The following is a 14,478-nucleotide window of genomic DNA, read 5'->3' as shown; positions in this document are numbered from 1 at the left end:
AGATCTGACATCTAGCATGGTTTGTTGCCAAACACCAAATCCAATATGGCCTCCCCACATATGGAGTCATGTACCCTCCCCAGACACACCTGACAAAATCTGCTCCGTCAAAACTATTTGAACTGAGGAGGTTCCAATTAATATTAGGGAAGTTAAAGTCACCCATAACAACAATTCTGTTATTTCTGCATCTTTCCAAAATTTGCCTCCCAAACTGCTCCTCCCTGTCTCTGTTGCTACTGGGGAGTCTGTCGAAAAGTCCCAATAAAGTGACTGTTCCTTTCCTGTTTCTGACTTCCACCCATACGGACTCTATGGACAAACTCTCCTCAATGACCTGCCTTTCTGCAGCTGTGATACTCACTGATTAGTAAAGCCCACTCCTCCCCCTATTTTACCTCCCCCTTGCCCCCTGATTCATTTTGAAACTTCTAAACTCTGGAACATCCAACAACTGTTCCTGCTCCTGTGATATCCAAGTCTCTGTAATGGCCACAACATCATAGCTCCAAGTACTGATCTATGCTCTAAGTTTGTCAGCCCTATCCCGGATACTTCTTGTATTAAACAAACGATACACTTCAACTCATCACACTGACTGCATCTTTGCCGTTTCAAGTGCCTATCCCTCCTCACAGACTCTACATGCTGTATCTGGCTATTCACTGACTACGAGGAGAAAGTGAGTACTGCAGATGCTGGAGATCAGAGCTGAAAATGTGTTGCTGGAAAAGCGCAGCAGGTCACAGGCAGCATCCAAGGAGCAGGAGAATCGACTTTTCGGGCATCCGTTTTGGGATGCTCCTTGGATGCTGCCTGACCTGCTGCGCTTTTCCAGCAACACATTTTCAGCTATTCACTAACTACTCCATGATCTGATCCATAGCTCTGGTTACCCTCCGCCCCCCACCAATCTAGCTTAAAACCTCTTGAAAAGCTCTAGCAAACCTCCCCCGCCCAGTTTATTGGTGGACCTCCCCAGTTCAGGTGCAACCTGTCCTTCTTGTACAGGTCCCACCTTTCCCGGAAGATATCCTCATGATCCACATATCTGAAGCCTTCCCTCCTACACCAGTCTTGCAGCCATGTGTTCAACTACACTTGCTCGCTGTTCCTAACCTCACTAGTACGTGACACAAGTAGCAATCCAGAGATTATTACCCTGCTCTCCGACCTTCTAGGTTCCAACCTAACTCCCTATATTCTCTTTTCTTACTATGTCATTGGTACTATGTGTAGCACGACTTCTGGCTGCTCTCCCTCCCACTTAAGAATCTTGTACACTTGATCGAAGATATTCCTGATCCTGGCACCCCAGAGGCAACATACCATCTGGGAGTCTCATTTGCGCCCACTGAATCTCCTATCACTATCGCTCTCCTATCTGTCCTCCTTCCCTTCTGAGCCACACAGCCAGAAACCTGGCCGCTGAAGCTTTCCACTGGTAGGTAATTCCCCCAACAGTATCCAAAATGATATATTTATTGTCTGTCAACTCTCACTATCTTTGCCCCCTGGCATACTACCTTTCTCTCTATGACAATATTGCTTTAAACTGTTTGAGGCATATGAATATTTTACCCATTTTCCCAACCTGTCACTGAAGAAATATCAGGTATATACTATCACACTTAGGTTGAGGATTAAGTTAAATTCTCAAATTTTTGACCAAATTGTCTCATTACCTTGTAAATCAATTTTGGGATTACCTTACGAACTATCATTTCGAATGCCTCTAAGTTGGAGCAAATACATGAACCCTCTCCTAGGAGATAACTTACTCATTATTATGAAGGACAGGATTAGATTAGATTAGATTACTTACAGTGTGGAAACAGGCCCTTCGGCCCAACAAGTCCACACCGCCCCGCCGAAGCGTAACCCACCCATACCCCTACATCTACATCTACATCTAGATCTACCCCTTACCTAACACTACGGGCAATTTAGCATGGCCAATTCACTTAGCCAGCACATCTTTGGACTGTGGGAGGAAACCGGAGCACCTGGAGGAAACCCACGCAGGCACAGGGAGAACGGGCAAACTCCACACAGTCAGTCGCCTGAGGCGGGAATTGAACCCGGGTCTCCGGCGCTGTGAGGCAGCAGTGCTAACCACTGTGCCACCGTGCCGCCCAAACTGGCTTTATATTCACCTTCTGAGGAAGGGTCACTCGACCTAAACATTAACTCTGATTTTTGTCCGCAGTTTCTGCCAGACCTGTGGAGCTTTTCCAGCAATTTCTGTTTTGTTTCACATTCACTTTCTTGATCACAGACAACTTGAACAATTAAATGATGCATTTAACTTTGCCAGTAATTAGCTAGTATAGCCATGTAATGAGTTTTATAACCGCTTGCCCACCCATGAAGAAAATTTGTACTTGCAAGGTATTATACTTATGAAGGGAAGGATTACACAAAGATTACAGATGACAAAGAAAATCTTTTAATTAGCATGAAAATGCAACATAGCTAAAGAGAATCTGTGAAGTATGACAAATACTTGCTTATACATTTTAAATTTAAAGAGAAATCTTGTTTCAGTTAATTGACTAATTTGGGTGATATGTTGCAGAAGGGTTCACCTTCTACAGAATCATTCATTTCTAATAATCATAAAAGTGCCAGAATTACTAAGATGGGAATCAGTAGGGACACCAGATCTTATTTACCTCCTACCACTTTCTCAATCATTTAGTAAATACAGGAACAGGATTAATATTAACAACCAACTCCTGAGCTCACTGTTAATATTGAGCATTTTATCACTGGCCAGGAATATTCTGCTTCAATAAACATGATTTATTTAAGTTAAACTTCCCAGTATTCACTTTATTGATAGACATCGTGGGCAGCGCTATGTTTCAGCTCCAACTTTATTTGGAGAGTACATTTTCATCAATTTTAAAGAACACTTCCCATTGAATAGTTGCACAGATACCATGCTACATCAACTCAGTTATCCAAAAACAAAACAGGCATAAATTTGGAAGAGAAAGAACATTTATAAAAAAAAAGTTGAGATAGTAGAAATATTTACATACAAGTTTAAAACATAAAAAAGTGTCATCTATTATCCATCATCTTCCTTTCATATACGTGAATGTGACTTCCTATCCGACCATCTGGCAGATGAGTGTGAAACAATACCGCAGTTTTCACATAGCCCCTGGTCATCAGAAATGGTTCTATTTTCTTTGAGACAGAAACAAAATTTTAAGATTAGAAAATGCACAAAATTGCAGCATTTTTAAATCTGTTCATAGTTACTGTTCACAAATATGCTGGTTAGTTTAACTTGAAGAGATTTGCTAACATTATATAATAAATTTCCTCAACATTCCCACATCCATGCTTTATTTTAGACCAAAGAACAGAGTCGAACCAGCTGCTCCATAGATCTTTCCTCAGCACTTTTATTGCCAGTCAATGCAACCTGCTTTACTCTCATTTGACAGTAGTCAATGCGTAATTTAAATAACAAATGAGGAAGAGAATGAAATAGAAATTTAAATTGAAAACAATTTACAGCTAAAAGGCTTTCCATACAAATCTAAATTATCCCTGAAAAAGACACTCAGCTTTCACATCAAGGTTCAGCTACCTTCAACATCTTCAACACGATGATCAATCATCTTCATCACTTATTCAAAAATGAACTTCAATCAATTTGGAGAATCAAGGCCACCCCCACATAAAGCCATGCTGACTATCTCTAATAAGTACACTCTTTAACAAATGTGAGTAAATCTTATTCCCAAGAATCTTCTCCAATAATTCTCTACCATTTATGCAAGACTCACCAGCCTATAATTTCCCGGATTAACTCTATTGCCTTCTGAAAGAAAAGGAACAACACTGGCCATTCTCCAATCTTTTGGAAGAGGATACAAAGATCAAAGCACTAGCATTCACCTCCCTTGCCTCCTTTGGTATCCTAGACTAGATCTCATCAGGCCCTGGGGACTCATGTACCTTAATACTTTTCAAGACACCGAACACCACTTCTTTCTTAATACTGACATTCCCCAGAATATCAGCATACCCATCTCTAATCTTACCATCATCTGTGCCCTTCTCCTTGGTGCATACCAATGTGAAGTACTCATTAAGGAATTAACCCACTTCCCCGACTTCATAAATGTCCACTTTTGTCCTTGAGTGGATCTACCCTTTTCCTACTTACCCTCCTGCTCCTGCATGTAGGGATTCTCCTTAAGCCTACTTACCAAGGACATTTCATGGTCCCTTCTAGCCCTCTTAACTTCTTTTCTGCTTCCTTTATACTGGAGACCCTTGTTTGAATTCCATTTCCTAAGCCTTACTTACACTTCCTTTTTCTTTTCGACGAAACTTTTAATAATCGCTTGTCAATCAAGGTTCCCAAATCTTGTCATTCTTACCTTTCATCCTCTCAGGAACATTCTGGTCCTAAACTCTAACCCCTCCCATAGTAGTTAAAATGTTCCCGAGTGAGGTTACCAGCAAATCTCTCTTCATGGTGCCATTCAAGTTTAGATGCAACCCACACAACAGAAGGTTAAATAGAGTTAAAAAGGATGTGAAAGTGGATCTCCTTCTCTGAAGATCAACAGTAAACCAGGTGTGTTTTTCAATAATCTATCAGTCTCTTGGCCACCATTACAAACATCAGTTTTTGTTTTCCCAGGTTTGTTGAATTAATTGAATTGAAATTTGACACTTTTCTGAACTTTTTTGACAAAGCTTCTGGATTACTATTCCTGCAATACAATTACAAAGATGATCATTTTTTATATTGAGTCCAGTATGGTTGATTCTGCTACAACGCAGTAGTTCTATTCTCATGCAATCCTGTGTTGTAAGAAAAATCACATAATACCAGCTACGTCAAAACTAACGGGGGCAGAATCACTTTATAACCAACATATGCTTAAAAGTTTGTGCTTTAGAAAGTGTCCCCATCTTGTCAACTGTTGTAACGAATTCACATTAACAAAACACACATGATAGCAAAACAATCTGCAATAAAATACATACTTACCTGTTCTATTACATTATAAAATACTAAGTGAGTGGGAAGCGAGGCTTGACCAGAAAATCTTATGTTCAACCACTTAAGTGGCTCCTCAAAAAACAAATCAGCTTCATCAACGTAGCTATTGTTCCCAGTCAAATCTGGAGGACATTCTAGAAAATGCATTTTTATTGGGCAATGAACATGGCTGTGGAGAAACAAAAAGTAATTTAGTCATGCAGATAATCTCCATTCACCACACAAGTTTTAAGAATAAATGCTTTTATTAATTATTTCCTCCTCACCTACCTTTTTTGTCACCTCTAATCAACTGATTTTTCTAGCTATAGAAGAGTAGGCTGGAGACCTACTCTCATGTCAGTCAATAGAATGATTAGCAGCTTACAATTTTCTCTCCATATCCAAAAATAAGGGTAATGCCGGTCAAGATTACTTGATTTCAATAATGATCACATATTTATGAAAGAGAGATCTGTACTTTCTTTTTGAAATGTGATGGCCTTTAGTATTGCTAAAAAAACTGACATTTAACACTTTTCATCTTGCACTCATCAGGACAATTTGCAAGAATATTAATCCAAAGGAAAACTCTATTCATACTGCATGAAAAAGAGACTGATTGGTTGGCAGGTGTTAGAGGCACTGTAAAGGTATTGCCATTGAGAGCGTACCCTTTAAAGCTGATTGACAACTAACTGCCACACTTTGTTTAAATTCAAATAAGACAAGTCAACCGACAGAGTCACGGCATTGCCAAGAAATGTACTCACAAATGGTGGTCACCTATTTGTGGAGTTCAAACAGGCATAGTGTATGTCACATTTTCTCTGTGTGCAAAATCCAGATCCCTGTGTATTAATATACTCAACACCCAACACACACAAATGTACCCCACTGCAAACTGACAATCCTAACTTGGTTGTCAGCATAAATCTTCAAGTACATAGGATTGTCAAGCAAATGTTGCTCATTGAAGAACCATGTCTAATTTTGGACATGGTGTTGGGAATTTTTCAAGTGCAAGATGGTTAGTGTCGGATGATGTGAAGTCTGTGTGGGTGGAATTGAGGAACCACAAAGGCAAAAAAACCATAGCGGGAGTTATGTACAGACAGTACTGGGCAGCACAGTGGCACTTGTGGACAGCATGGTGGTTAGCACTGCTGCCTCACAGCGCCAGAGACCCGGGTTCAATTCCCGCCTCAGGCGACTGTCTGTGTGGAGTTTGCACATTCTCCCCATGTCTGCGTGGGTTTCCTCCAGGTGCTCCGGTTTCCTCCCACAGTCCAAAAATGTGCAGGTTAGGTGAATTGACCATGCTAAATTGTCTGTAGTGTTAGGTGAAGGGGTAAATGTAGGAGTATGGGTCTGGGTGGTATATGCTTCGGCAGGTCGGTGTGGACTTGTTGGGCCGAAGGGCCTGTTTCCACACTGTAAGTAATCTAATCTAACCTCCTAACAGTGGTCAGGACCTGGGGCGCAACATGTACCGGGAAATAGAGACGGCATGTCAGAAAGGCAAGGTTACGGTGATCATGGGAGACTTCAATATGCAGGTGGACTGGGTAAATAATGTTGCCAGTGGATCCAAAGAAAGGGAATTCATGGAATGCGTACAGGATGGCTTTTTGGAACAGCTCGTCATGGAGTCCACAAGGGAGCAGGCTATTCTGGACCTAGTGCTATGTAATGAACCAGATTTTATAAAAAATCTTAAAGTAAGGGAACACTTAGGAAGCAGCGATCATAATATGGTAGAGTTCAGTCTGCAGTTTGAAAGAGAGAAGGCAAAATCGGATGTAGATTAGATTAGATTAGATTACTTAGATTAGATTATTTACAGTGTGGAAACAGGCCCATCGGCCCAACAAGTCCACACCGACCTGCCGAAGCGCAACCCACCCATTCCCCTACATTTACCCCTTTTACCTAACACTACAGGCAATTTAGCATGGCCAATTCACCTGACCTGCACATCTTTGGACTGTGGGAGGAAACCGGAACACCCGGAGGAAACCCACGCAGACACGGGGAGAATGTGCAAACTCCAAACAGTCAGTCGCCTGAGTCGGGAATTGAACCCAGGTCTCTGGCGCTGTGAGGCAGCAGTGCTAACCACTGTGCTACCCACTAATGGTGTTACAGTTAAATAAAGGTAATTATGAGGGCATGAGAGAGGAACTGACAAAAATAGACTGGAAGCAGGGCCTAGCAGGGAAGACAGTAGAGCAAAAATGGCAGGAGTTTGTGGGTAAAATTGAGGACACTGTACAGAGGTTCATCCCCAAGAAAAGAAAGATTATCCGGGGAGGCTGACAAAGGAAGCCAGAAAATGTATCAAAGAAAAAGAGAGATCCCATAAAGTGGCCAAGAGCACTGGGAAATCAGAAGATTGGGAAGGCTACAAAAACAAACAGAGGATAACAAGGAGAGTAATAAGGAAGGAGAGGATCAAGTATGAAGGTAGGCTAGCCAGTAACATTAGAAATGATAGTAAAAGTTTCTTTCAATAAATAAGAAACAAACGACAGGCAAGAGTAGACATTGGGCCAATTCAAACTGATGCTGGAAGCCTAGTAATGGGAGATAAGGAAATAGCAGGAGAACTTAATAAGTACTTTGCATCAGTCTTCACAGTGGAAGACATGAGTAATATCCCAACAATTAAAGGGAGTCAGGGGGCTGAGTTGAGTATAGTTGCCATTACAAAAGAGAAAGTGCTAGAAAAGGTAAAAGGTCTTAAAATTGATAAATCTCCTGTCCCCGATGGGCTACATCCTCGAGTTCTGAGGGAGGTGGCTGAGGAAATAGCGGAGGCGTTGGTTGAGATCTTTCAAAAGTCACTGGAGTCAGGGAAAGTCCCGGAAGATTGGAAGACCGCTGTTGTAACCCCCTTGTTCAAGAACGGATCAAGACAAAAGGTGGAAAATTATAGGCCAATTAGCCTAACCTCGGTTGTTGGTAAAATTCTAGAATCCATCATTAAGGATGAGGTTTCTAAATTCTTGGAAGAGCAGGGTCAGATTAGAACAAGTCAACATGGACTTAGTAAGGGGGGGTTGTGCCTGACAAACCTGTTGGAGTTCTTTGAAGAGGTGACAAGTAGGTTAAATCTGGGAAACCCAGTGGATGTGGTCTACCTAGACTTCCAAAAGGCCTTTGATAAGGTGCCACACGGGAGCCTGCTGAGCAAGGTGAGGGCCCATGGTGTTCGAGGTGAGCTACTGGTATGGATTGAGGATTGGCTGTCTGACAGAAGGCAGAGAGTTGGGATAAAAGGTTCTTTTTCGGAATGGCAGCTGGTGACAAGCAGTGTCCCGCAGGGTTCAGTGTTGGGGCCGCAGCTGTTCACGTTATATATTAATGATCTGGATGAAGGGAGCGGGGGCATTCTAGCGAAGTTTGCCGATGATACGAAGTTAGGTGGACAGGCATGAAGTACTGAGGAAGTGGGGAGGCTGCAGAAGGATCTAGACAGTTTGGAAGAGTGGTCCAGGAAATGGCTGTTGGAATTCAATGTGAGCAAATGCGAGGTCTTGCACTTTGGAAAAAAGAATACAAACATGGACTACTTTCTAAACAGTGAGAAAATTCGTAAAGCCAAAGTACGAGGGATCTGGGAGTGCTAGTTGAGGATTCTCTAAAGGTAAACATGCAGGTTGAGTCTGTGATTAAGAAAGCGAATGCAATGTTGTCAATTATCTCGAGGGTTGGAATATAAAAGCACCGTTGTGCTACTGAGACTTTATAAAGCTCTGGTTAGGCCCCATTTGGAGTACTGTGTCCAGTTTTGGTCCCCACACCTCAGGAAGGACATACTGGCACTGGAGCGTGTCCAGCGGAGATTAACACGGACGATCCCTGGAATGGTAGATCTAACATATGAGGAACGGCTGAGGATCCTGGGATTGTTTTCATTGGAGTTTAGAAGATTAAGGGGAGATCTAATAGAAACTTACAAGATAATACATGGTTTGGAGAGGGTGGATGCTAGGAAATTGTTTCCGTTAGGCGAGGAGATTAGGACCCGTGGACACAGCCTTAGAATTAGAGGGGGTAAATTCAGAACAGAAATGCGGAGACATTTCTTCAGCCAGAGTGTGGTGGGCCTGTGGAATTCATTGCCGCAGAGTGCAGTGGAGGCTGGGACGCTAAATGTCTTCCAAGGCAGAAATTGATAAATTCTTGATGTCACAAGGAATTAAGGGCTACGGGGAGAATGCGGGTAAGTGGAGTTGAAATGCCCATCAGCCATGAATGAATGGCAGAGTAGACTCGATGGGCCGAATGGCCTTACTTCCGCTCCTATGTCTTATGGTCTTAAGGTACAGTCGATGCCTTGCTTACTGCAAACACCCTGAGGGATATGCTATTTGAGATGATATGCCAGTCTCTGGAATGTATGGTCAACATATCTGGTATCACACTGAAATTCATTGGCTTTTCTTTGATATTATTATTTTGGGGAAGAAGCCATATGGCTAGGTCAAAAGTAAGTTTAATGGTTTTATTGCTGCTTTTAATGTCTCAAACTAATGCAAACTTAGGTTAAGGATGTTTGAGGTGAAAAGTTATTACTCAAAGACATAGCTTCACTTGAAAATGATTTGGATCAGTTTTATGATTATTTTGAGCTTTAAGGTATCAATAGTTACTGTGGAATCACGCATGGTTCATGTCATTAAAGATATTAATAATTTTTCCAGAATCAATAGACGTATTAATTGGGATAATAGTTAATTACTAGAAGGATACATTTCATGCTCCAGGCAGACACATTTATTGTTCAGTGAGACGATCTTATCTTGGAATTGATAAGTTGAGAGGGTCAAACTGTTATAAGGCTGGCTGTTCAATAAAATGTTAAAGAATGAATGAGGTGACAGTCAGAAGTGATATAACTAAGAAAACTATTTTAAAAAGGAACAAATCAGGAATTGGGCACATGTTTCTTTGCCAATCTAAGACTCGCCATGAGCTGTTCATGCACTAAATAATCAATTAAAGTTCAGGATGTGTTTGATCATGCATGGGGTAATGTTAGAAAGGGTTAATAAAGTCTGAGTTTTTATGTTTCCATATATGAGAAAGATGAACAAATCCAGAAGAACAGCTTTAACAAACACAAGAGACCCAGTCAAGCAGTGTCACAAAATGGTGTTTCAGTTTGTAAAGTCATTGCCTCAAGTATAATTCTTTTGGACATATTTAGATAAAGAATCAATTCTGTAAATCTTGTGAAAACATTTTTGTACCTGAAATGGGTCTTTTAACTAATCAGTATTAGTACATCTTAACTGGCTCTTTTTCGAAACTCAGTGGCTTTTGAAGCGAAATGGTTTTGTCCCTACTGCTGAGCGAGGAGGCCCAGGTTCAAGTCCACCTGCTCCAGACATGTGTAACAACATCTCTGAACAGTCCAATTACAGAATCTATAATATAAATTGACTGAGGTTTTACAAATAAAGCTAAAGTGCATCCTAAACACGTGCACAAGTGCCTACATAGCCGGAACGAAATTTTCACGATTAACCGAAGACATTTGGCTGACTGTACAATTATCCTAAAATTAGAATGATAAATGGAGTGGACACATTGTAACTGAACTTACCAAACAAGGAATTAATTTCAACCATTCTATCACCAGTCTTTATCAAATAAATAGCAATTTCATATTTTGCAAGGGCTACATGCCCATAATGATTATTCAAAGTATTATTTTAAGGATAGCTTTATTAACTTTGTCTTCATTCTTTGCAACACAATAGCAATTAGAAAAGCTATTCTCCCACCTCTGTTCATCCACCCAAAGATGATATAGCAGCCTCACTAAATCAAAACATTTTTCAGCACCTTGCACAAAATAAGTCACTCCTACTAACTCTGAAATTGCAAGCATCCAATAGTGCAAAATATATATCTACGTATACAAGGTATTTAAAATCCCATCGTATTGTAAGCTCTCAATTTCCAAATTAGATTGCATTGTATTTAACTTGCCTGTAAAATGGTGTTGAATGACAGGGCATCAGAAAGAACAAGGAGGGCTCATCTTTCTCAGGCGTGTCCTCGCAGAGATGTTGAACATTCTGCATTACGTCCAGTGTTCCACGCTGGTGAATTAATCCAGTATACAAAACTACAGACATATTTGCAACCAATAGTAAACAGGCTGCTGGCTTCTTCCATGTTTTCAAATTAGCCAACGAGTAGCCTAATCAAAACAAGAAATTAAACCAGCAATTAAATATACAATTCCACTTAAGTGAACACAAACAAGGAAATCTAAAGCCTGCAATATTTTCTGTAAGTACAGGGAGTAACTAATATATTAGTCAAGTAAATAATTTTAGACCTTTATTTCAGTTATGCAAACTTTGATAAAGAGTATGCATTTGACAAGGATGACAAATTTTCAATCACAAGTTTGCATAATCTAAAAGTAATTCAACAACTCCCAAGTTACTAATTTAGTTAAAATACAAAACTATATATCACACAACTGTCTACATAAAGTGATAATGGAAGAAACTATGAAGAGAAATTCTTTGAGTCAAAGTGCCTCGTGAAATAAACAGGTCAAAGCCAAAAAAGTAAATCTTTTGAAAAACCAATCTCCTCTGAAAGAGGAATTGGCAGAAGCAGATACAGTTACAACATTTAAAAGGGCATTTGGACAAGTACATGAATAGGAAAGGTTTACAGGGATATGAGCCAAATGCAGGCAAGCGGGATGAGTCTAGTTTGGGAACATTAGTCAGCATGGATGGACTGGACTGTATGACTCCACAATCCTAAAATTGCCCGCTCATTACAAATATGGAAAATGTGTTAATTATTTTATTTCAATTAGAAACAGTAAGCAAGGAGTTGATTGTTACTTAAATGGAAAAAGACTGCTGAAAGATATAGAACAGAGACATTTTAGATCATAAAAATGAATCACAAAAAGCTAGCATCCAAGTTCAGCAAATAATAGACAAGGTAAATTGAATGTTGACCTTTATTTCAAAGAGAATGGATTAATCAAGTAGGGAGAAATTGCTAAAACTATACAAGGCACAAGTCAAACCACAGCTGGAATTTTACAAACAGCACTTATCGAAAGATATTCTTGCACTGGAGGCAGGTAAGAGAGGATTCATTAAGATTAGATTAGATTAGATTACTTACAGTGTGGAAACAGGCCCTTCGGCCCAACAAGTCCACACCGCCCCGCCGAAGCGCAACCCACCCATTCCCCTACATCTACCCCTTACCTCACACTACGGGCAATTTAGCATGGCCAATTCACCTGACCTGCACATCTTTGGACTGTGGGAGGAAACTGGAGCACCCGGAGGAAACCCACGCAGACACGGGGAGAATGTGCAAACTCCACACAGTCAGTCGCCTGAGGCGGGAATTGAACCCAGGTCTCTGGCGCTGTGAGGCAGCAGTGCTAACCACTGTGCCGCCCACAAAGTTCAGCATGTATGCCTTGTGACTATAGGTTGAGTAGATTGGGCATGTACTGATTGGAATTTAGAAACATGAGAAGTGACCTTATTGAAATATACAAAACTTTTGGAGATCATGACAGGGTAGATGAGAAGAGATTGGTTTCCTTTTTGGGAGATTCGAGGACCACAGGGCAGAACTCAGAAAACAGGTTGCACATCTACAACAGAAATGAGGAGGAATTTCTTCTCTCAGAGGATGGAGGTCTATGGAATTCTTTTATATAAATGATTTGGATATGAACATAGGAGATATAATTAGTAAGTTTGCAGATGACACCAAAACTGGAGGTGTAGGAGACAGCAAAGAGGGTTACCTCAGAGCACAACAGGATCTTGATCAGATGTGCCAGTGGGCTGAGGAGTGGCAGATGGAGTTTAGTTTAGATAAATGCGAGATGCGGCATCTTGAGCAGCAAATCTTAGCAGAACTTATACACTTAATGGTAAGGTCCTAGGGAATGTTGGTGAACAAAGGGGTCTTGGAGTGAGGTTCATAGCTTCTTGAAAGTAGAGGTGCAGGTAGATAGTAAAGTGAAAAAGGCATTTTGTATGTTTCCCTTTATTGGTCAGAGTACAGGAGTTGGACGGTCATGTTGCGGCTGTACAGGACATTGGTTAGGCCACTTTTGGAATATTGTGTGCAATTCTGGTCTTCTTGCTGCAGGAAGGTTGTTGTGAAACTTGAAAGGGTTCAGAAAAGATTTACAAGGATGTTGCCAGGATTGGAAGATTTGAGCTAGAGGAAGAGCCGAACAGGCTGGGGCTGTTTTCCCTGGAGCGTTGGAGGCTGAGAGGTGACCTTGTAGAAGTTTATAAAAATCATAAGGGGCATGGATACGATAAAAAGACAAGGTCTTTTCCCTGGGCTGGGGAAGTCCAGAACTAGACAGCATAGATTTAGGGTGAGCGGGGAAAGATATAAAAAGGGACCTAAGGAGCAATGCTTTCATGCAGAGGATGACGAGTGTACGGAATGAGCTGCCAGAAGTAGTGGTGGAGGCTGATACAATTACAGCATTTAAAAGGCATCTGGATGGGTGTACAAATAGGAAGGTTTAGAGTGGCCAAGTGCTGGCAAATGGGACTAGATTAGCTTAGGATATCTGGTCGGCATGAACGATTTTGAATGAAGGGTCTGTTTCCATGCTGTACATCTCTATGACTATGGCAATCTCGGCAGAGTCATTGAGTACATTCAAGGCTAAGATAGAGACATTTTTAATCAGTAAGGGAACCAAGGTATTGGGGAAAGGGCAGGAAATGGAATGGAGGATCAGCCATGATCTCATTGAGTGGGAGAGCAGAGTCAATGGACTGCATGGCTTACTTCTGCTCCTACATCTTAATATTTAAAACTAAAGATAAAAGTATGAAAAGAATGCTTACCACAAAACAACATGCAGAAAGGCATTACTGGATAAATAAACCTGAATTCCTTATGGCTTAAGAAACTGTAATAAAGAATACATACAGATTTGTAAAACGTAAGTATTCCAGAAGTGATAAACAAAAGTATGCTTCTGTACAACAATTAGTAATGCTGCATTAGGGTGCAGTGTCATCCAAATTTCTCTACAACATCCAAATGGAAAGAGTCACTGAGCAAGGGGCAAAAGATTATTAACTCAACTATTTATGCACCGCCCACAATGCCTGCTTCAACAGCTAAGAACAACTTGCTCTCATTCATTGTAGCTAGGTCTTGATCAATTCAGTCAAACAGTGTCCAGTATACGGCACCAGCAGAAATTGAGTAATGACAGCCATCGGATTTGCTAAATACTGAGTGTAGACATTATCCAAAATTTCATAGTTTTCTAATCTTAATGATAAATTCTGAATTGTGGTACAGATAGTAGTGGTGAATAAAACAAAATAATTTCCTCAGTTTCACTTCTGAAATGGTATAACTGTCTGAAGTTGATGTAGCTCAGCATTATCACTGATCCAAAATAT

At 40.7% G+C, this 14,478-nt stretch overlaps 1 protein-coding gene across 3 annotated transcripts in view; it reads right to left on the bottom strand.

The window, feature by feature from the left end:
• Window positions 1–2,433: 2,433 nt before the first annotated feature.
• Window positions 2,434–14,478, bottom strand: part of pigb (phosphatidylinositol glycan anchor biosynthesis, class B) — a 35,352-nt gene continuing 23,307 nt past the window's right edge. For all 3 annotated transcript variants that reach the window (XM_072574472.1, XM_072574473.1, XM_072574474.1), the window contains exons 9-12: window positions 13,909–13,973; window positions 11,021–11,234; window positions 5,027–5,207; window positions 2,434–3,198 (exon numbers count right to left, since the gene is read on the bottom strand). In XM_072574472.1, coding sequence (XP_072430573.1) covers window positions 3,070–3,198; window positions 5,027–5,207; window positions 11,021–11,234; window positions 13,909–13,973 — 589 coding nt within the window. In that variant the 3' untranslated portion in view covers window positions 2,434–3,069. The remainder of the gene's footprint in view (window positions 3,199–5,026; window positions 5,208–11,020; window positions 11,235–13,908; window positions 13,974–14,478) is intronic.

This window comes from Chiloscyllium punctatum, chromosome 7 (genome assembly GCF_047496795.1).
Source record: "Chiloscyllium punctatum isolate Juve2018m chromosome 7, sChiPun1.3, whole genome shotgun sequence".
Classification (NCBI taxonomy): Eukaryota; Metazoa; Chordata; class Chondrichthyes; order Orectolobiformes; family Hemiscylliidae; genus Chiloscyllium; species Chiloscyllium punctatum.
This window is presented reverse-complemented; position numbering and strand designations above follow the sequence as displayed.